We start from the raw sequence: 27,158 nt of genomic DNA, 5'->3' as shown, positions 1-27,158 counted from the left end.
CTGCACATTAAGCAGATTAGATGGTCATATGTTATCATCTCAAGCCTGAAATTCACACACACCACTTCCAAAGGACAGTCTCAAAGGATTTTCTTCAGTAGGTTTCAAGTGCTTTCAAGATCAGAGGAATTAACCTGCCTAAAAAGAATATAAAATGTACCTATTTTTTTTGTTTATTTAAAAAAATAGAAAATTATTTAGAAAATTGCATAACTTTAAGTGACCACTGGAGGATGACATGAGAGTATGGGACCAAAACATTATTTATTGCGTACACATCCAACATTGTTATTTCTTGCATACACACATCCAACAATTTGTCATTTAATGCTTGATGTCCCAATACTGACTCGAGTCAGTCAATATCCAATGCTCCATATCTAGAGAAGACAACATTTATAATTGCACTTATCTGCACTTCTCCTCTAAATTTTTTACGAGTTTATCCCCTTAATTCTGCAACATGAAAAAAAGAAAAAAGTCTGGTATTGCAGTACATGGCTTAATTACATTAAATGATGATTGAATTATATACCACAGAATAACATTTAGCAAGAAATGTCATGCACTTAAATGTTTGCACATCATCCATTTGTCCTAGATGCACAGGTTAGCGCCTGCGCAATCAAACTACCTTGCCCTACTTCTGGACCAAGAGCCGTATATACCTGAGCGCATTCATCGCCCCCTCCCACTCGAGCTCTCGTTGCAGTAGGAGGGTCCATGTGCACACAATGACGTCGCTACGCAAGTCTGTCTGAGTCCTCCGCTGTTTTTTATTAGTCTTCAGTTGGGCGCCTTCAACAATCTAGCAGCAATGTGCACGTAAACAGAAAACTGTCGACAGGACGTTTCGACAAGTCGCTGTCGACCGTTGTACGCGTACAGTGCGCTGTCGTTAAGGATCTCGCGTCATGCGCGCGGCAGTGTGCGGTGCGTTCAGCTGTCACAACTGAAACTAGTATGCAAGCAGTCGCAACACTGGGAATACTTCTAAACACAACTTAACGGCTCTGTTTAGTGTCATTTTCTCCGTTTTGTCCATCGGATTACTAGTGGCCAGCAGTAAAGATAACTGTCAAAATTGGATGTCATAACTACGGTAAGATGTCTTAATATTATTATTATCTCTGAGAACAAACCAGTATGAACAACTGCAAATGCAGACGCGTTAAAAAACTTGTCTAAAACTTGATGTTTAACTTGACAGGATCCCATGCTGTGCATGAAGTACATTTCCACTTTAAAGCGATGAAAATAAACATGTCATAAATAAACAAATAGGCCTATTACAACTGTATTACAGTTATTAATGTGTATCCCTAAACCTCATTTGCATCAGATTATGTTTGACGTTTTCTCGACTAAACTAGATCAATCCACAACCGACTGGATTCATGCAAGTGAATACTTTTCATCAGTATCGTTAATGCTAACGGTTTCAAATCAAGCCTATATAAAATATAGTATAGCTTTTGTTATATCAAAGCTTAACATGATCTCTTTCGTTCCGTCGACAAGTTCTTATTGGATATTAGCTTATGTGATTTATTTCGCGTAACGTTAACATCATCTTATTTACTGTACTTGTGCTAAAGTACAGTGCAGAGTTGAGCGAAACTGAAGTCAGACAGATGGGGCACAATTATTACCAGTGATGTTCTGGCTGGTTAGACATTGAGAACAGCGGCGAGTAAGATGTTTTCTTGTGAAAATGCATGCAAACATTCATACTTATTTAAGCATGCTTGATTCACGTGACGTCATGTGATGAATAAAGTGTATAGCAACGATATTTAGTCAGGAGTTTCTTTTGCAAAAGAATCAACTGCGTCACACGCATCATTCTGGAGGTCGCAATTGCTTTGCAATGCAGCATGCATTATCACGCGTCCGAACTAACACGTAAAGTTTGCATAGGCTAAACATAGAGCAAAGTTCGTAATTTAAATTCTACAAAGAATGTCGCAGCAGTTTTGTGGCTACAAAGCTTATGAATAAAAGACTGACAGAGCGTCGGGACCAATCCGTGAGTGGCGTGATAAACTCTTGGCGACAGTGTGTCTGCTTCTGTCCAATGGTTGCGCGCTTAAGCACGGTATCGTGGGAAGAAAGACGATGGGGGGAAAAACAAAACATAAACAAAGAATTACGTCAAACGTTTAAAGCAACATTGTCGCTACCATTTGACTTTGCTTTTAAAAGTTCGATGCCTGAACTAACTGCATCTCGCTAGAGAAGAGCTACTCATGACTGACTGTATGGATGGTGAAATAAGTCTGTAGGCCTAACTTACTCTACATGAATGACAGTTTAAACTCACAGCGGTCAGCTTTGCTTTCTCCTCTTGGTGTCTGGTGCAACAGGATGGGAAATAATTTTTTTTTGCTGAAATTTATCAGCCACTCTGTTGTTGTGCACGCCATTTTTATTTATAATGTATTTAATAAATCTAAAATAACTCATTACATATGTGGGGAAAATTAATCAATACACAATGCATTGAATCCTGCTGACAGCTGTTGTCGCTTGTTTTCAGATTCAGACCAGTTCTTTTTGCATTCACACTATCTCTGCATTGCAAGTTTCAGTCCACTATTGCTTTTTTGAAGGCATGTTTAGGATGCCAGCACCAGGACAAATTACTTAAGGGGGCAGTTGGAATTTCAGAAGGTGCAAACATTTGTCATTTCTCCAACTAAATGTAACACTGCTAAAACTTCTAACACTGCTACTTGTGTTGTATCGTTAACATCTGAAGGACAAAATTAGTATCTATGTTTGTAAAACATACCAAATGTATAAATATAATGAAGATGAATCATTTTTATACCATTCTACTTTTCTAGACATATAATAATAATAATAATAATAATAATACAAATAATAATAAAATCCTGAAACAAAGAATTCAAGATTCTATATTAAACTAGGCTATAACTACTGTAGAAAAGATGGCTATCACCAGATGAGACTGCCTGACAGTACACATGGCCGTGAACACTGAATAAGTGGTAGAGGTCTCAGGTTCAAATCCAGAGTAAGCCGAAATATATAGCACTATATGTCAGTGGATGTATATGAGGGGTGGAGTAACATTTTTATTACCTTGACCTGATCTGTATGGTGATATTATCATCCCTCCTACATTTTTTTGTCTTTTAGCAGGTAAAGGACCTTTTTATGGTGCAGACAGATAGCAGCTGAAGTTAGAGGGGGCGGCAAAGTAAAGCACAGGGAGTTGCTGAGAAAAAGTTACCTGCTAGGTCACAATTCATATTCAATGAGATGGGTGAGTGGATCCCATGAAACTACCTAATGAAGAGCGTTACATCTGATGTCTGCGGAGGAAGTACCAGGATCCAGCACTGCTGAAACAGTTTCATAGTTAATTTACAGATTTACTAATTTAGTGGATTCACACAGCGTGGTGGTGAAAAAAGTAAAGCACATGGGAAATCTAAAATAAATTTGTCAAATAGAAAACGTTTCAGGTTGTGGTTGGGGTTGACCGTGGATTGACAGAGACAGCATGGCCCCCGCAAGGGAGAAAGAAGAGGGCAATTGCACAAAGCAGCAAAAAGCGGCCCATTTAAATCTGAGCATAGAAGTTAATCATGAAAAACAAAAATACTGAATGTATTAGGTGAAAAAAAAAATGAATAAGGAGATGTACCAATTGAATTTTTAAAGCCCAGTGAATCCTATAAAAAAATTATACATTTCTTTGTAATCACAAAATGCAAAGATTTATTTCTTAAAAATATTCAAACTAAACCAGTAATAATTATGTGTGTTATTTGGTTTGACAGTCTAACTAATGAGTTTTCTTTGTACTAATCAAAACATTGCCATTTTGACTGCAAGGTCTAAATTTCTCTCATTTATTGGCCCATTAGGTTTATCAAATGATCCAGGTATGGAGACTAAAAGATACCAAAGTTACTCCGAAGGGGCAACTCCAGAAAACAAATGGGCACAGATGCCAAGCGCCATGGAGTATTGCTGTTCTGCAGAAGAGAGTTTGACAAACAGTGATGTGCTCATGGATATTGTAAACTCGAGCAATGCCCCCAATGTGCCGTCTGTCTGCAAGGACAACAACTTTAAGACTACCGAGACAACAGTGCTTAGAGTTAACCAGAATCAACCATTACCGTTTCCCTCCTTCAACAACTCCTTCCACAACCGCAAGTCAGAAACAGATTCAAAGGAGCTCTCCAAAACGGTTGCTGAGTCTATGGGCTTGTACATGAATGCTGCCAGGGAGGCAGATTTTGGCTTTGCCCAACATGGTACTGTGGGTGGGCAGGGTAGCCCAGGGAAACTCTATCCTCTTTGTGGGAAAGCAATTGAAGACAGCCAGCCCAGAACAACTGGGAGCCCAAAGATGAAAGCTCCCCCAGCTTCATTCCCACCTGGGTCCCAACAACCCAATGGTGGCCCACAGGAGTGTGCTGTGGTCTCTGCCTCAGTACCCTCTGCAATGGCCACCGTTCTTTCTTGCAGCACTGATGGGTCTGGCCCCATGTCTAGTCCTACAGGACACAACATGGTGTCGTCCACTACCAGCCCCACATACTTTGATTCTGATTGTCCGTCGCTGGCTTCTGCCAGCACCAACTTGACCCAAGGTCACCACACCAGCCCCAACACCTGTAGCCCTGTAAAATCCATTATGGCGGGGTCACCTCCACTGGCTAGTCCACTCAGTGTTATGAAGTCTCCGGTTTCCAGCCCTCGTAGTATAGGTAGTGTGAGGTCACCTCTTTCCTGTAACCCCAACATGAGATCATCCGTCTCAAGTCCAACAACAAATGGAGGCAATACCTGTAACATTAGACCATCCATCTCCAGTCCGCCCACTGTTGGCAGCATGACCATGTCCAGTCCCAGGAACTCATCAAGGGGCTTCTCTGTCTCTAGCCCTCCCAGTGGATTGGGCCTAGTGCAAAATGACGTCAACAGCCCTGAGAGCCGAGAGCATGACTTCAAGGGATTCGAGTTTCCGAAGGTAGAGAACGTGGATGGGGAAATATTTAACATCGGATTGGATGCTATGGGAGTGGCCAAATACATCAAAAATGAACCTGGCACTGATTACAGGAGCATGTGCCTAGGCAGCAGCAAGAGCTCTATGCCACACTCTCCATTCGTGACTCACATTAAGACAGAGCCAAACAGAGAGGTGACTTGTTCGAACCTCCATTTTGTTGAGCCGCAGCACTCTCTGGGCTGTTTTCCTTCTGCAGAGACCACATACTTGTCTTTGAGGGATAATATTGACGAATATAGTCTTTCTGGGATCTTGGGACCTCCTGTTTCTTCTCTGAATGGCAACTATGAACCTGGTGTGTTTCCTAACAATGGCCTGCCCAAGGGGATTAAACAGGAAACCAATGATGGCAGCTATTACCAAGAGAATAATAATGTGCCCACGTCGGCTATTGTTGGCGTTAATTCAGGTGGACATTCATTTCATTACCAGATCGGAGCGCAAGGAACAATGTCGTTTTCACGCCACAATTTGAGAGACCAGACGAACCCCTTGTTGAATCTAATTTCTCCAGTTACTGGATTAATGGAGACGTGGAAAACTCGCCCAGGGTTGTCACAGGGGCCTCTCTCTGCCAGGGGGGATGGCTATCCAGGCCCAGTCTGCCTTACTGAAAACATGGAAAGGTAAGACACAATCAGGGAGTTTTTTTGCAACAAGATGTTGAGGTAGTGCTTTAAAAATGTTGTCTTGTATTTTCTTGTTCTCAAAAACATTAGTTTAATCCTATCCCAAAAAAGTACCAAAGTAAAATAAAAACATGAAACCATATGAGAATTTAGCAAAAGTTGCAAACTCTTTGAGAAAACTTTGCTAAAATTAGGCAAATTTAATTACATTTATCTGGGAGCTCACAATCAATATTAACTGACAGACAAATGGCTTGCATTTAAAACATCCTATTTTTTTCTAATGGGGAAGACTTGCCACTTTTGTGATGCAATAAGTCTTCGCTTAAAATTGAAGCTGATCAACATGTGATCTCAACCCAACGTTACAAGGCAAGTGTTCTACTAAGATCCACTATAGGAGGGAAGCAAAGTTTCCTTCTTATCAGGCCTTTTTCTGTGATTGTGAACATAAACATAAGTTATTGTGTTGTTATCAGAAGGCACTGGTAGATATTGTGCAATGAAATATATCTTGTTATTGAGTCCAGTGATTATGCAGCAGCATCATACATAATTAATAGTAGGTCAAGTACCTTTCTCTCAAAAACAATGATAAACAAGCAGTTTTTATGAAAGGCTCTTAAACAAACAATGGGAGATATCGAAGAAGATAGAAAGTTGCTTAATTAATGATTTGAGACAAGGAACTGATTGATTGTAAGCCAGTGCTTAATGCTCAATCAAAAATAAAGCAAATAAAGCTTGTAAAAATGTAGCGTACAATGACTAGGGTGAAACTTTAAAACTGAGATTGTGACCTTGTTCACTATAGCCATTGCAATATGAACGTTGAATCAACCGCAACAGTCCTTAGGAAATACTCGCCAGTTACTGAAGTCATAAATGATTGCTTACTAGACTTTATATTATCTGGTTGCATAATTTCTTTAACAAGCTTGCAAAGTGCAGGAAGCCCTAAACGGTTCTAATCTATAAAGCATATCCCATCTGACAGGCAAAACTTTTATAAGAGTCAGATGTTTGCTGAGTTAACTGAGTGATGCATTAAACCCCCTTTTCAGAATGTGTTCATTTGATGCTATTCTGAGACGAGGCAATTACAGCTAGCCGAGCTCTAGCAGTATAGCTAATGATTTTCACCCCATCCCAGATGTCCTCTGAAACAGTCAGCCAAGCACTCATTCAAAATCTTTTCTTTCTTTTTTTACCACGCTAATGATATCAGGAAATGTGTAACGCTAAGTTGGCTAATGAGATAAAGTAAATGTCAGTTGTCTGTAAGTTTGTAGCTTTCTGTCATGTATTTTTCAACTAAAGAGCTTTCGGTTTAAGTCTAACTTCCATAATTCATTTAAACAGGTCATTTTTTTAAAAGTCTGTTTACTTAAGAGTGCAGATTCAAGCTGAGCTCACCACTGTAGCACCATCTATTATGGAGCAGTCCCTTCTGACCGGCTACTAGGCTGTAGTGAATTATTTAAGTTTATGATTTACATAGCATACTGTCTTAGTGCTATTTAATTGTTAATGCATGTACAGTTCTTTTTTTTAAGATATGAGGTTATGGGAGGTGTGGTCAAGTGTGGAAAGTTAAAAAAAAAATTGTAACATTAAAATAAAGTTCAGTTAGTACATTAGGTAAGATGAACTAAAAAGAAAAGCATTTGAAAGCATTTATTAATCTAGGTTAATATTTATTTATACATTTGTTAATTTATGTTACATTTAATTAATACAACTTTACATTTAACATGAACAAAGATTAATAAACGCTGTAAAAGTATTCTCAATTGTTGGTTTCCTGCTGTTCAAAGTTTTTTTTTTTTTTTGAGAGAGAGAAGACTTATTTAATAAAAAATTAATAAAGAAATATTTTTTACCATTTTAAATAACTTATTTAAATAGTTACAGTTCCGATAACTGTTATTTTCTTGATAGCATAAGTGATGATGAAAAAAGCATCATCATTAAGTGTAACTGGAACATGAATTTGCATTAAAACAAACAAACACAAAACAGTGAGGACTTTGCCTCCTCATTTCAGAACACCACTGCACGCCACTGATCAAGAGAAAACCATTTTTATTTCAAAACCTTGACATATATTGCCTTTTGAGTATAGCAACATTTCAAATTTTTCTACATTTGTCTGCTGCCTCAATGGTTCCATGCTGTCACCCAGTTAAATCAATAACTAAAACACCGAACAAACCACGAGTGAGTGACAGAGGCACTGATCTAAAACCTTATTTTTCCATTTGTAACTGAAAGGTTAATATTCAGGTTCTAGGGGGATGTCAGTCAGGTAAGGACTACACATATAGATAACTAGGTCTGAAAGATACAATGATACAGCAGTTTACTTTGAAGGCAACCTATATAGAGGGAGTCACATCACTGCTGACAGGATCAAAGTCACCCTCATCCTAATGAGATCCAGCTTAGCCAGAATGTCAGAGTAGATGACAGTCAGAGGTGGGATGGCTCACTGCCACGCTGGCCCCAGCTGGCCCTCAACATCATGCATTACGCCTGGTCAGTCAATATGTCTCTGTGTTTTTTTCCGCTCTTTCTCTCCGTTTTACTTTTATATTATTTTAGCCTGTATCTAATGTTTCTTTCTGTGTATCTGTTTTTTTGTCGCCTCCTTCATAAGCCATTAGGTTCATCATAGGAGCCTGATGGTACATATCTTTGATATCCACATTAACTATAATCCATTATTGAATAAATTACACGTTAATATATATATATATATATATATATATATATATATATATATATATATATATATAAAAAAAAGATATATATATATATGAAAATCAACCAGAAGGGCTGAAAGAGAAAAGCAAGTGAGAAAATGACATAGGAAGATAAGTGGGGGTGGGGAGGGAGACATTTTTTGGTGCCTTTAAGCTGTGCATGGTAGTGTAAGGGAAATCTCTTCATGCCTTTGTTTTTCTTATTCCTACGCTGTAAAAAGTGCTGCCAAAACGACAACGACAACCTGCAGTGATATGTCTGTTACAATTTTTTGAACCACTCAGAATTTAATTATTGATATTGACAATCTTGCTGAAACTGACATCGCAACAAATAAAGTAGAAATAACTATTATTGAGAAGTTAAATATTATAATGATGAAAACAACTACAACGTAGCTATGGCTGGTAACCAGTAGAATGCATTTTATTAAATAATGAGTGAAAGAATAAGCCGTTTGTTGCTTGAACACAATAAGGAAAATTGACATTGAGTAACAGAGAGGAGTGGAAATCCCCTTTAACCAAAATTATGCAATTGAGTGATGCAGCAGAGCATAGGGCAGCAGGTCACACCACTAGCAATGACATTTTCAGTGATTTTCAAGCTTACTCTGAGCAGAAGTCGCACACACACACACACACACACACACACACACACACACACACACACACACACACACACACACACGAGTACATGCAGTTTTGTATGAAGTTTTATTTCCAGCTGCAGACAAGCTGAAATTGGTTTGAAGCACTGAGACTATACCATATTGCGTACTGCGTAGTCATTCAAGTAAAAGAAACTAAATTAAAACTTATCAAATAGCACATTGTCCACTACATTGACCAGAAATAGGCTTCTATATGTTGAAAGAGCATGGTCAAAAATATCCTTTATACAGCAGAATTCCATATGGCCGGACTGAGTAAGCCAGATGAGGCATGTTAAGGAAGCAGCAGTACAGGAGGAAGAGAGGTCTTTGCTCTGGAGTTGGGCCAAATCTTAATGTTCCTCCAGCAGATGAAAGGGCATATCCCTGTGAGAGCACTAATGAGCTCTTAATTGTATGTTCTTCTACAAAATTAATGGCCAGCATAGATTTGATCAATTTGGACGTGGCTGGATACTAATAAACCAATTAAATCCCAACCTCACAAAAGCTGCCCCTCTGCACGATGGGCTGCTGACAGGGGCAACACCTCTGTTCATTTGTGACGGGAAGCAGGAATAGAAAGAGGTGGGAAATGGAAGTGGGAAGTTTGGGGAGTATGGAGAGTTTCCTCTGAGTCCTGCGCCTGAGAGAACAGTGTTGGAAACTGTGTGCTGCTTATTTGGGAGTAACAAATGCCCGTGGAGATGAATACTTCTTTGCAGTTCTACCTGTCGATTCAATCCCAAACCTTAAAAACGTATCAATAAGTCTTTACGTATTCCTACGACTCCCTAGAAATGCCACTTCAGCATTTTGTTTACTTTAATAAAAAGACTTTAAACTTTTAAAAAGGTGCATTTGTAATTTGGGATAGTTCATCCAAAAATGAAAAATCTGTGTTCAACATTATGACGTTCCTAAACGGTTTGACTTTCTTTCTTCTGAGGAACATTGCAGATATTTTGAGAAATGTCCATACAACATACGTCTGTTTGATTACCAACATTCTTCAAAATATATTTTTGTGTTAGGCTGAAGAAAGAAATGTAATCAGGTTTGGATTGACCTGGGTGAACTGTGAGCCTAATCTCATAACAGTGCGTAAATAAAACAAATGAATCCAGCAATGACAAAAAAATGCATTCACTGATACAGAAAGTGTTCGGATCTCTGCTTTGCCTGAATTTAGAGACAGGTTTTATTTTATTATATCCATCAATATTATATATTTCAAATCAAATATTAGTCACAAAGTTTGAAGTATTTTAGATATGTAATACGAACAAGTTATACATAATTATTTTTGCATTCTTGCTTCTGTTTTTCTAAACAATGATAGCGTATCACAGTTGATGGTGACATGTAGAAAATTACCGTAAGAGTTTGCTCTCCAATTACTTGAATTGATTTCCATTATGTTGGCAATGGCAAACTAATAGTTGGGATGTTGAAAAGGCTAATTAAATTCTCTTGAATACACAAGGTTTCTTTGCACTCTATTTAAAGTGCAGCTACTGTATGCTTGGGATTCTGGGTCTGTAATGGCTGTCCTCATTTGAACTTCTTCCTTAAACAGCATTTGTTGGGCCAGGTTTCTTCAAGGTAGCCGTGGCATACCTTCCCATATTACAACAGTACCAATTCTTCATGCTGATTAAAATCTCTATTATTTACTAGCATCACTAAACTATAAATCACTATACAAGCACCACTATAAATAATACAACAAACCCTTGAAAAATCATGACAGTAAGATGTAAATCATCTGTATCTATCATCCGAATTATTATTATTATTATTAAGTGTATATATAGCATCTATAAATTAATGAGTAAAAAATGTTTATGAGGTTATGGATATTTAGGCAGATGGGCCATTATATTCAGAATGATTTAATTGAATACGTCATAGAGTGCATTAAAGGTGAAGTGTGTGATTTTTAGTGGCATCTAGTGGAATTGTTACGGTGGCCGACAGGAAAATATGTCGTCGTCTGAGAGAGCAGAGAGTAGCCAGTTAAGCAATGAGGTTTCTTTACAAAGATAAATTAAGAAATTATGTTTACTTTATTATTCAGTAAAACAATGTTATTGCGAATATTTCTGTTACTTATTCATCATTGTGTCAGTCTCATGGCTCTCAAGTCTCATGCATTGGGCGTGAGACACACGCATTTCAACACGCTCACAGTCTCACACACCACACCTTGTATTTCTCGATAACTTGTCTCGCTATACAATTAATGGACGAGGCGCAGGCAAATGGAGGGAAATTCTCTTCCGAGTTCATAACATCTGTCTCGAGTTATACCAGAGCCCATCTACGGAGAGCCTGCCCACTCCCTATTAAGTCCTAATGTACCGAATTTTGGTTGTAGTTCCAACAGAGTTCCACTGGGGGCGATCGCCCATGAGTGTAAAATGAATGGGAGAGCTAGACGGCTAAATTTGTCTCTTTCACCCGATTGCCGTTGAGAAATCTCAGATTTGATTGTAGGTTTTGCAAGTTTAACATGGGTTATAGGTCGAAAGTTGAATGAACAAGTACTTATGTCCTTTCGATTTCTTACAGGTTGAGTTGTTGTTGCCCATAACACGCTAGCATTCTGCTAATGAACGCTGATTGGTCAGTGAAGGACTGATTACGACCAGAGATACCACCTGATGGCGTGTGTGTGTGTGTGTGTATTTTCATCGTGGTCTTTTAAAACAACAAAACAAAAACTCTTCTAGCACGTGTATTTACCTGTCAGCTGTGTTGTCGATGCCTCGAGAGAAAAGAAAGTGCAGAGCGCGAAAGCACCAAAGTGACTGAATGATTGCCGTAAAGCAGTATCTCTGGTCGTACGACGTCATTGACATTTTAAAAGACTTTTTAAAGCAAATAAGTGACTCTAAAAAATCTAACACCCAGCAATGTGTAATTTCTTTGCATCTCCTTTTGAATACAACATTCAAATTACTAGACACAAAATTATATCCTGAGAAAAGTGGATTTTGAGGGGTATAGCTCCATAGACCTCTATTCATTCTGCACTCGTCCTGTGAGAGCCCTCATATGGAATCAGAGTGGAACTGCAACCAGTTCAGAAGCCGGACGTTTACTGAGCTTGGAAGTTATCCCATTATTAGACATTCTCTGGTTATACAGAGTTAATTGCCAGCTACCAGCCAATCATTTCGAAATTAGAATTAGTTGTTTCCGGGTAAATTACGCGTTCCCGCTGCAAGCACGTTCGTTATTAGGCAACACCTGCACACACGGAGTGGAAGTTGGAAGAGCAAATCTGATGAATGCGGTTTGTGGTAGGAACCTCTTAAATTTTTTTTTTTTTGCATTTTGATTTTACGATTCCTGGACGAAATCTCTTGCCTGTGATCAAAGACAGTGAGAGCTGCAAAATTATTTTTGATGCAGTCAAAAACTCTCCAACTGCTTTTAAAGGGGTCATCGGATGCAAAATTCACTTTTATATGGTGTTTGCATATAAATGTGTCTTTACAATGAAAAAATCCATTCACTTTTATTTTAATCCTCAAAAAGCCAAAAAGTTGTTGCTCATTATCATTTAAAGAGACATGCACCAAAACGGGTCACTGTGAATTGAGCTGTTTAAAGGTGACCGGTTTAAGCAGATTTGGAAGGCTGTCTACGATTGCCAAAATGGTTTTAATTTCCATTTGTGCTGGTCAATTATGAACAATAGGCTAAATTTAACTGCTAGCAAAAATGTAAGCGAATTTGGTGGGGCCGAGGGGCCGCTGCTGCAAATATTTGGGTGACTCCTCCCCTAACAGATCTCACTCCAAACTTTTGATAAAACTTGAGAGCCCTGCAGTGTTTTATTCGCTGACTTTAGCTAACTTCTTTGCACGAAGAACAACATAGTGATGAAACGCGTTTGTCCATTCAGGGCCACTGTAGAAACATGTCGGCGCAATTAAATGTAAGGGGACCCGCGGTGTATGTAGATTGAAATGGCTCATTCTAAGCTAATAAAAACATAACGGTTCATTAATAAGGTCGTTATACACCAACATAATGTATAGTATATTGTATTTCTGTCTACAGATCCTCCTAAATATTACTCAATACAAATGTAAGTCAACTCTGTAATATACATGTGAATGTCAGATCTTAAATTAATAAAAAATATGATCTGAGTTAAGAATTTATACACATGATTGTTCCAACCAAGGATTCAGGGGAGAGTACAGACATCACAAACAATCCAAAGTATTATTTGAATGCATTCTTTGATTCATTTGAATCAATAGCGCTGCATAGGCACTAGGCAGGTCATGTGACCTCTAATACTTCTCACGGAGCGTCACAGCGCTGCTGTTTTCTGCTGTTAGCTGTGCATGACTGCACAAACAAAAGAGTAACTTGATCATTCACGTCAAATTGTAGGTTGCTTAAGTGTTGTGGGAAAGCTTCAGCACTGTCAAAAGTTTGTGGATGGAACCAGGTGAATCAGGCATATAGATTGGATTGATTGGCAAATTCGCCAGCCATTGATCAAAAAGCACTTTAACTTGTTAATTTTTCAGCCTGAGCTGTTGACAAAATAGGTCAAGCCCAATTAAAAAGGGGAGAGCAGGAGAGCAAGAACACTGTCTAAATGCATTTTACCACACTACACTCGCATAGACTGACCACACCTTTAGTATGCTTGATAAATCTTTCAAAACGGTCAACACTGTGGCATCAGACGTGACCTAGAAAGCAAACTCAGATCCCCCACCTTCCTCTGAACGCATTTATGGGAAACAAACACAAGCTCCGTTAAGCTTTGTTGGGTCTTGAGTTGCACCCAGAAAATAAAAAGCCTTTTTGACGTGACTGGGCTATAAGGCACTGGGTCCACAAATAAACGTTGCATGCCCTGGAGACAGCCAGTGACACACAGAACCAGCAGGTAAAAAGACACGGGGAGGTGTCAGGTGGCACTTTATAGAAAAGACACTATATCAAGTTAACACATCCACAGTGCAGTCTCAAATACAAGAGTAAACCTCAGCAGGAAGTTCAGTGGCTTCTATTACAGGAAAAGGAAAATGGTATGTGGGGTTAAATAAGCACAGTGTGAATATTTACAGGTATTAAGCACAGCCTTATGGAAGCCTGTTCCCTTAAGCCCAATGTATATTTTGGTTTTTAAGCCCCGGGTATACTTAATATTCTGTGTCTCGCACACAGTCGCACACGGCCGAAGTATAGGCTACTTTGGTCTTCACGCTTAAGCGAGGATTCGCGTACAGTGTGCGTAACAAACATTTTGTTTTGTTCAGATCACACGTGGATTGAATTTGTTTAGCACTAATCAGTTGTTTCACAAGGTGGCAACACTGGCTCTTGCAGGCTGTTGTTTCACAGTAGAAAACGAAATTAAAGAGACTGAAGAACAACAACAAAATACCGGAGACAGCAACAACAACATATACCTGACAATTGACAAACTTTTGTGTGTGTGAGGAACGAGATAGCCGAAACTTTAGTTTAAAATAATACAAAATATATTTTTATCGGTCATGACTTCTGGAGAAAAAGACTCTGCTGGACAAAGAGGAAACTTTTTAGAGCACATGTTTCGTCTGCCTGCATTCGCGCACTTCAGCAAATGGAGGTTATTTTGAAAGGCTAGGTGATAAACAGTAAAAACTGCATTAAAAAAAAACGTCTCGGGTTACGTATGTAACCCTTGTTCCCTGAGAAAGGGAACGAGACACTGCGTCGGTTACGACACTAGGGGAACGCCCTTCAGCGTAGCGCGTCTGAATTTATGAATGAAACCGAATCCAATCCTATTGGCGTTGCGTGATGACGTAGAGTGTGACGGCATAAGCGGATGTACACAAAAGCACGCCGGCACACAGGAATGTCAGCTTTTGCTATGAAGCAAGTGCTCCAGGCGGGGTGAGGTGTGGCGAACCGACGCAGTGTCTCGTTCCCTTTCTCAGGGAACAAGGGTTACATACGTAACCCGAGACGTTCCCTTTCGAGGGAACTCGAACTGCGTCGGTTACGACACTAGGGGAACGAGATACCCACTATACCACAACGAACCCCGCTCATTCTAGTGTGAAGCTGTCTTCAGGCACAACTTAGGACGAAAGCACTCGTGCACCGGGTGTAGAGGGAAGGTCCAGACTGTAAAACCTCATGAATGTGTGCGGAGTGGCCCAGCCAGCCGCCTCACATATGTCATGGATAGAAACCCCTGAAAGGAGGGCTCTAGAGGACGCCATGCCTCTGGTGGAGTGAGCCCTCACGGCCATAGGTGAAGGCAAATTGCGCACCTGATAGGCCAGGGAAATAGTCTGAACGATCCAGTTGCTGATGGTCTGTTTAGAGGCGGGAAGCCCCTTCTTGGGCGACCCAAAACACACCAGCAACTGGTCTGACTTCCGCCATGAGGAGGACCTCCGGATATAACACTGCAGTGCTCTGACAGGGCAGAGCAGATGAAGTCTCTCCTCATCCGCCGTCACGTGAGGTGGTGGATGAAATGCCTGCAGAACCATAGGCCGTGCCACATTAGATGGCACTTTGGGCAAATAGCCGGGCCTGGGATGTAAGATGGCCTTAACGTTGCCTGGAGCAAACTCCAAGCACCCATAGGAAATAGAGAGCGCCTGGAGATCTCCTACCCTCCTCAGAGAAGTAATGGCCAACAAAAAGACCACCTTAAATGAAAGGTTCTTGGCCTCAGCCGACTCCAGTGGTTCGAAGGGGGCCTCGGCCAGCCCTTCGAGAACCACTGCCAGGTCCCAAGAGGGAACCCTGGTGCGAGTCGCAGGTCTCATCCTCCAGGCTCCACGGAGGAAGCGTACGACCAGGTGATGCCTCCCCAGAGGACCATCACTCAGAGGAGCGTGGAAAGCCGCAATGGCAGCCACATAAACCTTGAGTGTGGACGGGGTAAGCCCGGCAGAAAAGCGGTCTTGGAGAAACTCCAGTACTGAAGCCACTGGGCAGTTAACTGGGTCCAAATCACGCTCTCTGCACCAAATGGAAAATACATTCCACTTAAGGCCGTATAACTTCCTCGTGGAGGGAGCTCTGGAAGTTAATATGGTTTCGACCACTCCAGCTGACAGGCCGGCTTCTAGGTACTGTGCCCCCTCAGGGGCCAGACCCACAGTTTCCACAGCTCGGGTCGAGGGTGGAGAACTAAGCCCTCTGCCTGGGACAGCAAGTCCCTCCTCAGAGGGATCTGCCATGGCGGGCCTGCCAGGAGTGAAATGATGTCCGAGAACCATACTCGGGCCGGCCAAAACGGGGCTACTAAGAGTAGACTGACTCCGTCTCGACGGACCCTTTCCAGAACTGCTGGGAGCAGAGCGATCGGGGGAAAAGCATACAGACGTAGCCTCGGCCACGTCTGTACTATGGCATCCAACCCCAGTGGGGCTGGGTGCGTGAGGGAGAACCACAGTGGACAGTGTGTCGTCTCTCGAGACGCAAACAAGTCCACTTCCACCGGGCCGAACCTCTCGCATATCAACTCCACCGTCTCGGGGTGGAGTCTCCATTCCCCGGGCCTCAGCCCCTGCCTCGACAGTACGTCTGCTCCCTGATTCTGGTCCCCCGGGACATACATCGCCCTGAGAGACGATAGTCTCCGCTGGGACCACAGGAGGATCTGATGCGCCAGTCTGCACAGAGGGCGCGACCTCAGACCCCCCTGGTGGTTCAAATAAGACACAACCGACGTGTTGTCGGTTCTCACAAGGACATGGCGACCATGGAGGTCTGGCAGGAAGCTCCTCAGAGCCCGGAACACCGCCAACATTTCTAGGCAATTTATGTGCCAAGAGGAATGATGGTCCTGCCAGAGGCCTCTCGTAAAACGGCCGTCCATGACCGCGCCCCAGCCCGTGAGGGAGGCGTCTGTCGAAATAGATACTCGGCGACATAACGCTCCCAATTTGGGACCCTGGGACAGGAACCAAGGCTTCTTCCAAATTGACAGGGAACGAAGGCATCTGTGCGTAACCCTTATCAAGCGGAATGGGTTTCCCCTCGGGGAAAACCCCTTGGTTCTCAACCACCACTGTAAGGCTCTCATGTGTAGCAGGCCAGAAGGTATCACGCTGGACGCTGCTGCCATGAGACCCAACACTCTCTGAAAGTGTTTGACAGTGACGGCCTGGCCTAGCTTTATCCTGGACACTGTGGTCAGGATGGACTCGATCCGAGCAGGAGACAACTGAGCCTGCATCGTGACCGAGTCCCACACCACTCCCAGGAACGTTGTTCTCTGGGCTGGTGTCAACACGCTCTTTTTCGTGTTGAGTCTTAACCCCAGGCTCTGGATGCGGGCGAGGACGACATCTCGATGCCGAATCGCCAGCTCTCGCGACTGGGCCAATATCAACCAGTCGTCGATGTAATTTAGCACCCTGATGCCCTCGAGCCTCAGGGGTGCTAGAGCTGCATCCATACACTTGGTAATAGTGCGAGGGGAGAGTGCTAGGCCGAACGGAAGAACCCGATATTGGTAAGCTTCGCCCCCGAAAGCAAACCTCAGGAACTTCCTGTGAAATGGAAGGATGGAGATGTGGAAGTAGGCGTCCTTTAGATCTATCGTGACAAACCAATCCTCGGATTGAATTTGACTCACGATGATGGGAATAGTGAGCATCTTGAACCTGAATCTCCTCAGAGACCGATTCAGATGCCTCAGATCTAAAATTGGACGCAACCCTCCATCCTTCTTTGGAACTATGAAGTACCGGCTGTAGAACCCGGACTCCCTGTCTGGTGGGGGAACACACTCTATGGCCCCTTTTTCCAGCAGCGAGTGAACTTCCTGTTCCAACACTAGACCCTGCTCTGGGTGCACTGAAGTCCAGACCACCCCGTTGAATTTTGGTGGGCGGACCCGGAACTGCAGTCTGTACCCAGTTCTTACAGTGCGCAGGACCCAAGGAGAAATGTTCGCGAGGTTTTGCCATGCCTCTGCAAAATTCACCAAGGGAACCAGCCCCTCGGGGCTGGTGTCCAGTGTTTTGTGCAGGTCTTTGACGGCCCCCTGAAGCGGAGAACCGGCAGGGGAGAACCGACAATGACCCACAGTGTGCGAACCTGAACACTGACTGACTGCAAGCCCTCGGGGCAGACAGACCAGTGTGTGCTCGCTGGGAGCTAGCGTGTCCCGAAGCGTCAGAGACGGCGGGATACTGACGCCAGCTTCCCGAGGGCCCAGCGAGAGAGGGGACCACAATCGCTCTCTCTCGGGGGGGGCGGCCCTTTGAGGTCTCGTAAGAGCTAGGACCTCTTTCCCTTAGCCTTCCTGGACTGAAGGACGGTCCTCAGATCCGCCCTCTCAGGTGGCTGCGGGTACGAGCGACGTCTAGAGTCCCAAGCTTTTTTAGGGGGAGCTCTAGAGGCGACACTCGCTTTCTGTGCCTGGCGATGAGAGGAACTGGTAGACGGCTGTGGCTGTTCTCTAGCAGCCGTCCTCCTGGACCTTGAACGGCGAGGGAGATATTGTTTAAAAGCTTCGCCCTGCTTTTTAACATCCTGAAACCTGTCAACCACGGCGTTAACGGCTTCTCCAAACAGACCCGAGGTTGAAACAGGCGCATCAAGGAGGAAGGTCCTGTCCTTCTCCTTAATGCCAGACAGGTTGAGCCACAGATGTCTCTCCGTGGTTACCAGAGCTGACATGGAGCGACCGATGGCACGGGCCGTCTCCTTGGTAACCCGGAGGGACAAATCTGTGGCCCTGCGAAGCTCCGCAATATCCTCAACCGAGGGACCTTCGCCTTGGTCCATGTCCCTCAACAGGTCGGCTTGGTACGCCTGCAAAATAGCCATCGTGTGCAGGCTCGCACCAGCCCGACCTGCCGCCATATACGCTCTGCCCACCAAAGCTGATGTGGTGCGGCAAGGCTTAGAAGGCAGCGCCGGTGTCTTCAGGGATGACGCAAGGTCGGGTGAAAGGTAGCTAGCTAGTGCTTCCTCAACCCGAGGCATCATCCCGTATCCCTTATCCCTAGCCCCCACGACATTACTGTAGTTTAAAATCGGGGGGTTAGACAGGCGCGCAGAAAATGGCCTGTTCCAAGATTTACACAACTCATTGTGTAAATCCGGGAAGAAAGGGAGAGACCGGCGTGAAGGTTGCGTGCGGGGCTGCAGGAAGCGCTCATCGAGCTTGCTTTTAGGACGCGCTTCCTGCCTTTCCTGTGGCCAAGAAATATCAAGCTTGGCCACAGCCCGTGTTAAAACCTCCACTAACTCACCATAGCTGGGTGCAGGCTGAACAGTACTGTGTCTTTCACTTAGATCCCCCTCCTCAACATTAATCACATCTAATTCCTCGGAATCAGAGAGGTGTAAAACTGCATCATCCCGAGCGGGAGAAGCCGCGAGGCGGGCTCCCGAGCGGGGAATAGGGGAACCTGAACTCTCAGACGAAGAGTGGGAAAGTGCCTCGGCAGTCCCACTGTCGTCTAAAAGATCTCTCTGCGATCCCCACGATGCGAGGCGCCGCATTGCCTCGGCAGATGCGGGACCCGTACCGCGGGGAGAACGCATTTGGCCATCCTCGGAAAACAAAGCCAACCGAGAACGCAGCACTCTCACTGACATCAACTCACAGTGAGCGCAAGCAGCCCCCTCGAGAGCTGCTTGAGCGTGCTGCCTTCCCAGACAAGACACACACAATTCGTGTGTATCCCCAGCCGTGAGAAGCGTGGGCATGGGAACACACATTTAGAAAACTGTTCACTTGCCATGATGAGACGAAATATAGGATATATACTTTCTTTTCAAATGATTCGCTAGTTCAACACACACACAGAGCGCTTGCTGAATAGTAAAAAGCTGACATTCCTGTGTGCCGGCGTGCTTTTGTGTACATCCGCTTATGCCGTCACACTCTACGTCATCACGCAACGCCAATAGGATTGGATTCGGTTTCATTCATAAATTCAGACGCGCTACGCTGAAGGGCGTTCCCCTAGTGTCGTAACCGACGCAGTTCGAGTTCCCTCGAAAGGGAACTCAGTATACTCTTGACTTTACTGTAAAACCAAAATGCAACTGGAACTTTATATCTCACAAGTTGTCACTACTGCAATTTTACTTATTGTACTGCAGCTGCAACTTTATCTGCCAATTGTGACTATCTCACAGTGTGAATTAATATCTCACTCTTTCTCTTGCGGCTTTATTTCTCATTATGTAACTAGCAATTACGAAATTATTTCTCATAATAAGACTTATCGCATAATTGCAACTCACTGTACATCTTACAATTGCAACTTTATTTTTCACAGTTGGACTATTTCTAATTTTAAACAATTGTGATGATTTCTTTTAATGCAACTGTTTCACAATTGAACATTTATTTCTCATGATAACGACGATTTGATTTCACACAGTTGCAGCTCACTGTACATCCCACTATTGCACAGTCCACTATCTTATTGCAAACCTTTTTTTTGCTCTGAGGCAGAAAACTTCTTCCGTGCATTTTAGAGTATCATATTAAAAGGAGCCAGGTAATAATCTATAATTTATAACAAATCTATGGAGAGTGAACTAAGGTGAATCACGTGATTGTACAGAGTATGAAATTTGCCTCAATATCTCAATAGCGACTTCTGTCTATAGCAATAATTTTGAATATAACCACCTGTATTTTGAACCTCATACTCATGAGTGTATTCAGAGCCTGTGGCTATGTTGTGTTGTTTCTGAACACCTGATACACAGCTTTGAGGCTGCCCGGGGCTGAGTATGCCGAACCCCCACATTTCACCACACTGTATTCGGCCAAGTTCACATTCTGTTTACTGCCAGCCTTTGTTTCTACTGTCATCAGTAATTTAGGGACAAGCACTCTCTCTTTTATGTGAGATTTTGTATTTGCCTAATCAGAGAGAGAGAAACGTGTGGCGGTTTGTTTTGTCTTAAGGAAATTAAGCAGCCAGTCTCTTGTGCCATTGCAAACTGGAATGTTCTAGATATAAATTCCTTGTTTGAAGAAAGAAAAGTAAGAGGATTGGAGAGCAATGCAGAAAAAAAAGAGACCACAGTTTGCGATTTAAAAAATCTGCACGTCATTTCACAGCAGTTCAAAACTCCTGACCTGTCAGGGAGGGAAAGTATGTCTTTGCTGGTAATACCCTTGGGACTACATCTTCATCATGAAATGGAGTATTTCATTATTGTGATACAATAAAGGAATATTTAATAAGCATTTAATTAAGCATTTAAAAGAGATAGTTCACTCAAAAATTAATAACCTGTCATAATTTACTCACTGCCACATTGTTTCAGATATCAAGTCACCTTTATTTTTAAAACTCTTTATACAATATCGATTGTTTCAAAGTAGCTTTACAGTGATAACCGGAAAATACCATCCATTTATACCATCTACCATTTATACTGTTTCCATCCAAAGTTGTGAATTTAACTTATGTGCAAAATTGGAATATCGCATAAAATATTTGTAATTAAAGCAGCATTTCCATTCAGTGCGTGAGCCAAATAGAACAAAAACGTCACTTCCTGATAAACTGGCGCTAAATATCACTAAGAAAAATGAAAGTTTCAGCAGTGGGAAAAGTCATTGTAAAATATAATTTCGTATATAAATTACTTCAGAGCACGCAGTTGAAATGCAATAAAGTTATCTTGCTTTCGGAGGCAGATGCCTGCTGTTTGGGAACGCAGTAAGACAGTTCTGGGACTGGGAGGTAATTATACTGAACCACTTTGATGACAGACTTTGCTCAGGCATTTCAGAACAACCAAAACAGCATCCCAGATGCTGTGCAACAAGATCGGTCCGCTGGTTGGACTAGTTATGCTGTCCTATCGTAAAGTCACATGTCTTTTTTGATGCGCATCGAAGAATTTATTCAGTAAATGTGTTTCCATCATAAATTATGCGCATGTTTCCTTATTGGATAAAAAGTTTATCCGACTCAGTTGAGGGCACACAATTTTTTTATGCGCATTTTGGCATTTCCATCCAGAGTTTTTTTTTATGCAATATCCCAAAATACGCATAAAAATGGGTGGGTGGAAACATACTTGAGGCAAATAGAGTTAATTTCGGCTGTACAGCAGCTATTAAAGAAAGCAGTGTCAATTGCTGGGTTTCCATCCAAATGTGAAGCAAATCTTTTCAAAGTTTGCAACAACAAAAAAAGAAAAAGAAAAAGAAAGAAAGCTAATTAGATGCATTTCCATCAAGTTGTTAGAGCGGATGATAGTGGTATTTGTAACCGTTCAACAGTATATGAAACACCATGAGCGGAAACCCATAAGTAACGTGGGTTTAATGTTCGCACAAGTCAAAAACCACCTCAAGTGAGCGTAAAAACTTTTTTTGAGAATTTGTTTGAGAGGATTTTTTTCCCTGAAGTTTGCCATTTCCATTACTCGTTTCTGATGCGATACTTCAAAATGCGCATAAAATCAGGTTGATGGAAACATAGCTAGTGATGTTGTCCAGCTCAGTTCAGTTCTCATCCAATAGTGTCAGTGCAGTCAAATCAATAATATTGTTAAATATTAAGTGTCCCCAAAACTACATTGGGACCTATTCACTTTTATTGTATTGAGAAATATACCATAAAGGTTTCGAACAACAGTAAATGCTGACAGAATAATAATTTCCGGGTGCACTATCATTTAATGGTGCAGTAAGTAATTTCAGAAAAACGCTATTGAAAGTGGATCGGACCAAGCGCCACAACACACTTGTAGCCAATCAGCAGTAAAGGCGTGTCCACTCGTGATGTGGGAGCAGAGAAAGTGAGCAAGAGAGAGATTTAAAGAAAGAAAGAGATAGACATTACAAAAGAGAAAAGCTCAGGAATATCTGATATAAAAATAAGAGTTATGATCAGCCACAAGCTTTAGAACCCACATTAATAGAATATTAGAAAAGCTTTGCAGCGCTGGAGAGACCTAAGCGGGAAGGCCTGAAAATGGACGCCAAGGTTGAGTTGTTTCTGATCCATACAGTAGTAACATTGGCTTTTCTATGTTTCACAGAACCAATATATGCTGTTGTTTTAATGTTAGCTCTAGTGACAGGTCAGTTTTGAGTGTCATTGTTTGTCTGGAGCTGGTGTGCAGCTGGCGACCAACAACAAACTCTTGCTTGTATATTGTGTGCGGTTTGTTAATATTTTTTATTCGTCCTTGTCATTTGTTCGCCTTCGTTTTATTTTTCACAAAGCATTATGCTGCTATGATAAAGAGACATTCAGTCTTGCATTGTCTGTTTGTGCATTTTGGGGGTGGAGCAAATAAGGTTGTTTGGTTTGATTTCAAATATCAACAGTGTTTCTTAGAAATCTCTTACTGCACCTTTAATACATGCTTGATACATCACATATCTGATGACTTGATGCTCAGATCCAGAACCATGATATGTTTTTGCAGTTACTACAGCCACAAAAATATAATTCTTGTGAGGACCTAATATATCACAGTGTACCATCTACTATTTAAAAAAGGACATCACTGCATCGGAAATTGTGAATGCTTGTAATGGGGAAGCTTTCACTACCCAGACTGCTGTAATGACCTAGATTTCCTACTTTGTCCTGTAGAGCAATAGCAAGGCCAGTGGGGTAATTGTTGGGTCAAATCCCCACCAATGTTCATCAGCCGAACGATAAACGATTGGGCGGTTGAGGACAAAAAGTGCTGCTTTTATGGCAATTCACAGTGTCCAGCCTCCCCATTAACCCACTTTATTGATGTCACAAGTCATCTGAATAAGGCTTTTTGTATTCCCACAGCCAGCGTGTTCTACTCTCCTGCACTTTGTTGCAAAGCCGTGTTTGGCAAAACTAAAGTCTTTTGAGAAGTAGAAGGAGCTCTGTCCTGGTTGTTATTGACATGTTTCACATGCCTCAAGTGCTTCCTCCATTCCGATACCTAAAAAGCATGCGCCATGTTTTGGGAATGTGTGTCAGGGTGGTTTATGAGCTCTGACACCATTCTTCATGTCTGTTTGCCAGTAAACATGGAAGAATGGTTGAGCTGGATCTGCCTTTTAATGTACAGTACAGTAGAGACTCCAACATATCCATGCATTACAAAGATGTCCATAGATATAAAAGAACAAACACACACATGCTGGATGCGCTCATGTAAGAGTGATAACAATTTGCCAAAGTATAGGGATAGATCACAAAAAAATAATTATTATGTCATTCCAAACCTACAGGTATATGACTTTTTCTTCTGTGGAGCACAAAAGTTTTTAGAAGAATATCCTTTCTGGTGGTCATATCCTTGACCATTCTTTTCAATATTTTAGCCAGCTGAAACTAACCAACGTTCTTCTGAAAATGCCTTGCTGCAGGCATTTGAGATCGCTTTTCAGTTGAAACGCTATGTGCATAATACGGAATATCCGCTGAACTATTACTAGTATCAGATTTTGCAAAAATGTCTTTTTTGAATATAAAAATGTTAACACAATATGATCAACTCAACTCAACTCAACTTTTATTTGTAAAGCACTTTCAAAACCATTAAAATGGACCAAAGTGCTGTCCATGAGCATTAATAAGTTACACAAAAATTACAATAGCTCTAAAAGACACACTAAAATACACACTAAAAGACACACTAAAATACACACTAAAGACATGACACCATTAAATCAAACATATAATCACTCGCAGTTCTCAGACCCATTCAAACGTCATAAGCTTGATGGAATAAGTAAGTCTTCAAGTCCTTTTTAAAAGTATCTATGCTTGGCAAGGATTTCAAAGATAGCGGCAACTCATTCCAAAGTGCAGGGGCCGCCACAGAAAAGGCGCGATCTCCACTGCGCCTCAAGCGAGATCGTGGGACGGTTAAAAGCATGTTCTGAGAAGAACGTAGATGACGTTGAGACTGATAAGGGGTTAACATATCCTTTATATATTCAGGAGCTCGATCATGTAATGCTTTAAAAACAAACGTTAACACCTTGTATTTTATTCTAAATTTGACAGGTAGCCAGTGAAGGGTTATCAATACAGGTGTTATGTGATCTCGTTTTCTGGTATTTGTTAAAAACCTCGCTGCAGCATTTTGAACATACTGAAGGCGAGTAACCAGTGATTCACTTATGCCTAGATAAAGTGCATTACAATAGTCCAACCGGGTTGAGACAAAGGCATGCAGAACAATCTCCAAATCCTTGTATAAAAGGATGGGTTTTAATTTAGCCAATTATCTCAACTGAAAAAAAGATGATTTCACGACGCTATTAACTTGGCGATCAAAGCGCATTTCAGAATCGAAAAATACTCCGAGGTTCTTCACATAACTCATCTTATTGGACAATAGTCCAGAATTTCCAGCCAGACTATTCCCAAGCTGTTTGTTCCCGAACATAATAAACTCAGTCTTATCTTCGTTTAACTGTAAGAAATTATTTGTTAGCCATCCCTTTACCTCAGTCAAGCACTTGTAAAAATTAGTGAGAGATAAACAACCATCACACTCCAAAGGAAAGTACAGCTGTAAATCATCAGCATACAAATGATATTTAATATTATGTTGCTTAAAGATGGAACCAAGGGGTAACATATATAACGAAAACAAGGTCGGACCAAGGATTGAACCCTGAGGAACCCCCCAAGAAATATTTGCGGATGTGGAGACATGATTTCCAATTTTGACAGAACATGTCCTGTCATGCAAATAAGAGGAAAACCACTTAAGGGCCACGCCATTGATCCCTACATAATCTCTTAGGCGTTCTATTAAAATTGTGTGATCCAGAGTATCAAAGGCTGCACTTAAGTCTAACATCATTAAGGCGACATTTTTCCCAGAGTCAATACTTAAAAAAATATCATTTGTAACCTTTAATAATGCTGATTCTGTGCTGTGTTTGGTCCTAAATCCAGACTGAAAAATATCCATTATGTTGTTTTCCATCAAGTACATCATGATGTACTTGCTCTGGCACTAGTTTTGGATGGAGAGATGTGCTTGTTTTGAATATGAACTATTTGTATGATACTTTTATGGAGCTTTTTGAGCTTGATAAGCCCAGTCCTGACCCATTTTCATTATATTGAAAAGAGCTGTCTAGATACATATATATATATATATTTAAATTCCCCTTGTGTAGAAGAAAGCATGCCTATATTGCCTACAACAATGCATTTAAATAAGACCAATTTTTTTTTTACAAACTATTATTTTAATTAGCCTATATAAAGTAAAAACTAAAGTACTTCATGGACCTTTCCAAATGAACAAGCTCTCTTTTATCCAGACGCTCATAAACTATATTTCATATACATGACACAAGAACAGTTAAATGAAACTGAGTAATATTGCATCTCATTCATCTCTTTTGGCACATTTCAATATTTCAAAACCACTGGGATTCACAGTTGCAGGTTAATTCTCAAACAGACCCTCAGCTGTGCACTATTTTATGTTAGATCATCAGATAATATCCCATTTGTCTCTGCAAACCTCAGCTAGACAAACACGATCACATCCAGTATCTTCTTGTTTTCTCTGTGGTGCCATAATGTTTATTAGATTTCTCTTTGTGGTTATATTAGACATGCACTAATCAAATTTGTGCATCCTCAGTGGGACAGCTGCATTTCATTTTTTGAAACTGGGAAGGTGCAAAAGAAGGAGCAAAGCACTGACTGTGTGTATTACACTTTTTATCCAATTGAGTTGGAGCAGCTGAGGTCTCAGGATCTAAGACCCTGTTTGTTACTGTAAAGACGAAAAACAGAGACTCTTTATCTTCCTTGAATATGGCATCATACAATGGGATTCAGTATTAAGACTAAAGGTAAAAAAAAAAAAATGAAAGTCACCTTACTAGCATGGGAGCTAAGAGCAGACATGCTGGGTCTAATCAAGTGCCTCTATCTTTGCACCTGAGGCTGTTTTTAATGACTTTAACTAACTTCCTTTGTAATGAGCAAGGAAAACAGACCATCGGCAATGACACACAGGCCTGAGAAGGGGCTTCATGGATAGTCAGACTCACTCCACCTGCTATTAGTGGTGTAGTGACAAGATG

At 41.6% G+C, this 27,158-nt stretch overlaps 1 protein-coding gene across 4 annotated transcripts in view; it reads left to right on the top strand.

The window, feature by feature from the left end:
• Positions 1-486: 486 nt before the first annotated feature.
• The window catches only part of nr3c2 (nuclear receptor subfamily 3, group C, member 2), an 83,701-nt gene continuing 57,029 nt past the window's right edge, over positions 487-27,158 (top strand). The window contains exons 1-3 of one of the 4 annotated variants that reach the window (XM_079615776.1): positions 487-1,102; positions 3,169-3,292; positions 3,900-5,682. In XM_079615776.1, the coding sequence (XP_079471902.1) occupies positions 3,289-3,292; positions 3,900-5,682 (1,787 nt within the window). In that variant the 5' untranslated portion in view covers positions 487-1,102; positions 3,169-3,288. Of the gene's footprint in view, positions 1,103-2,507; positions 2,674-3,165; positions 3,293-3,899; positions 5,683-27,158 lie in introns of those variants that run through there. The other 3 variants (XM_079615777.1, XM_079615778.1, XM_079615779.1) reach the window with 3 other exon arrangements.

The sequence above is a fragment of the Phoxinus phoxinus genome, assembly GCF_949152265.1.
Source record: "Phoxinus phoxinus genome assembly, chromosome: 6".
NCBI classification, from domain to species: domain Eukaryota; kingdom Metazoa; phylum Chordata; class Actinopteri; order Cypriniformes; family Leuciscidae; genus Phoxinus; species Phoxinus phoxinus.
Note: the sequence above shows the minus strand (reverse complement) of the source record. Positions and strands in the feature narration are given on the sequence as shown.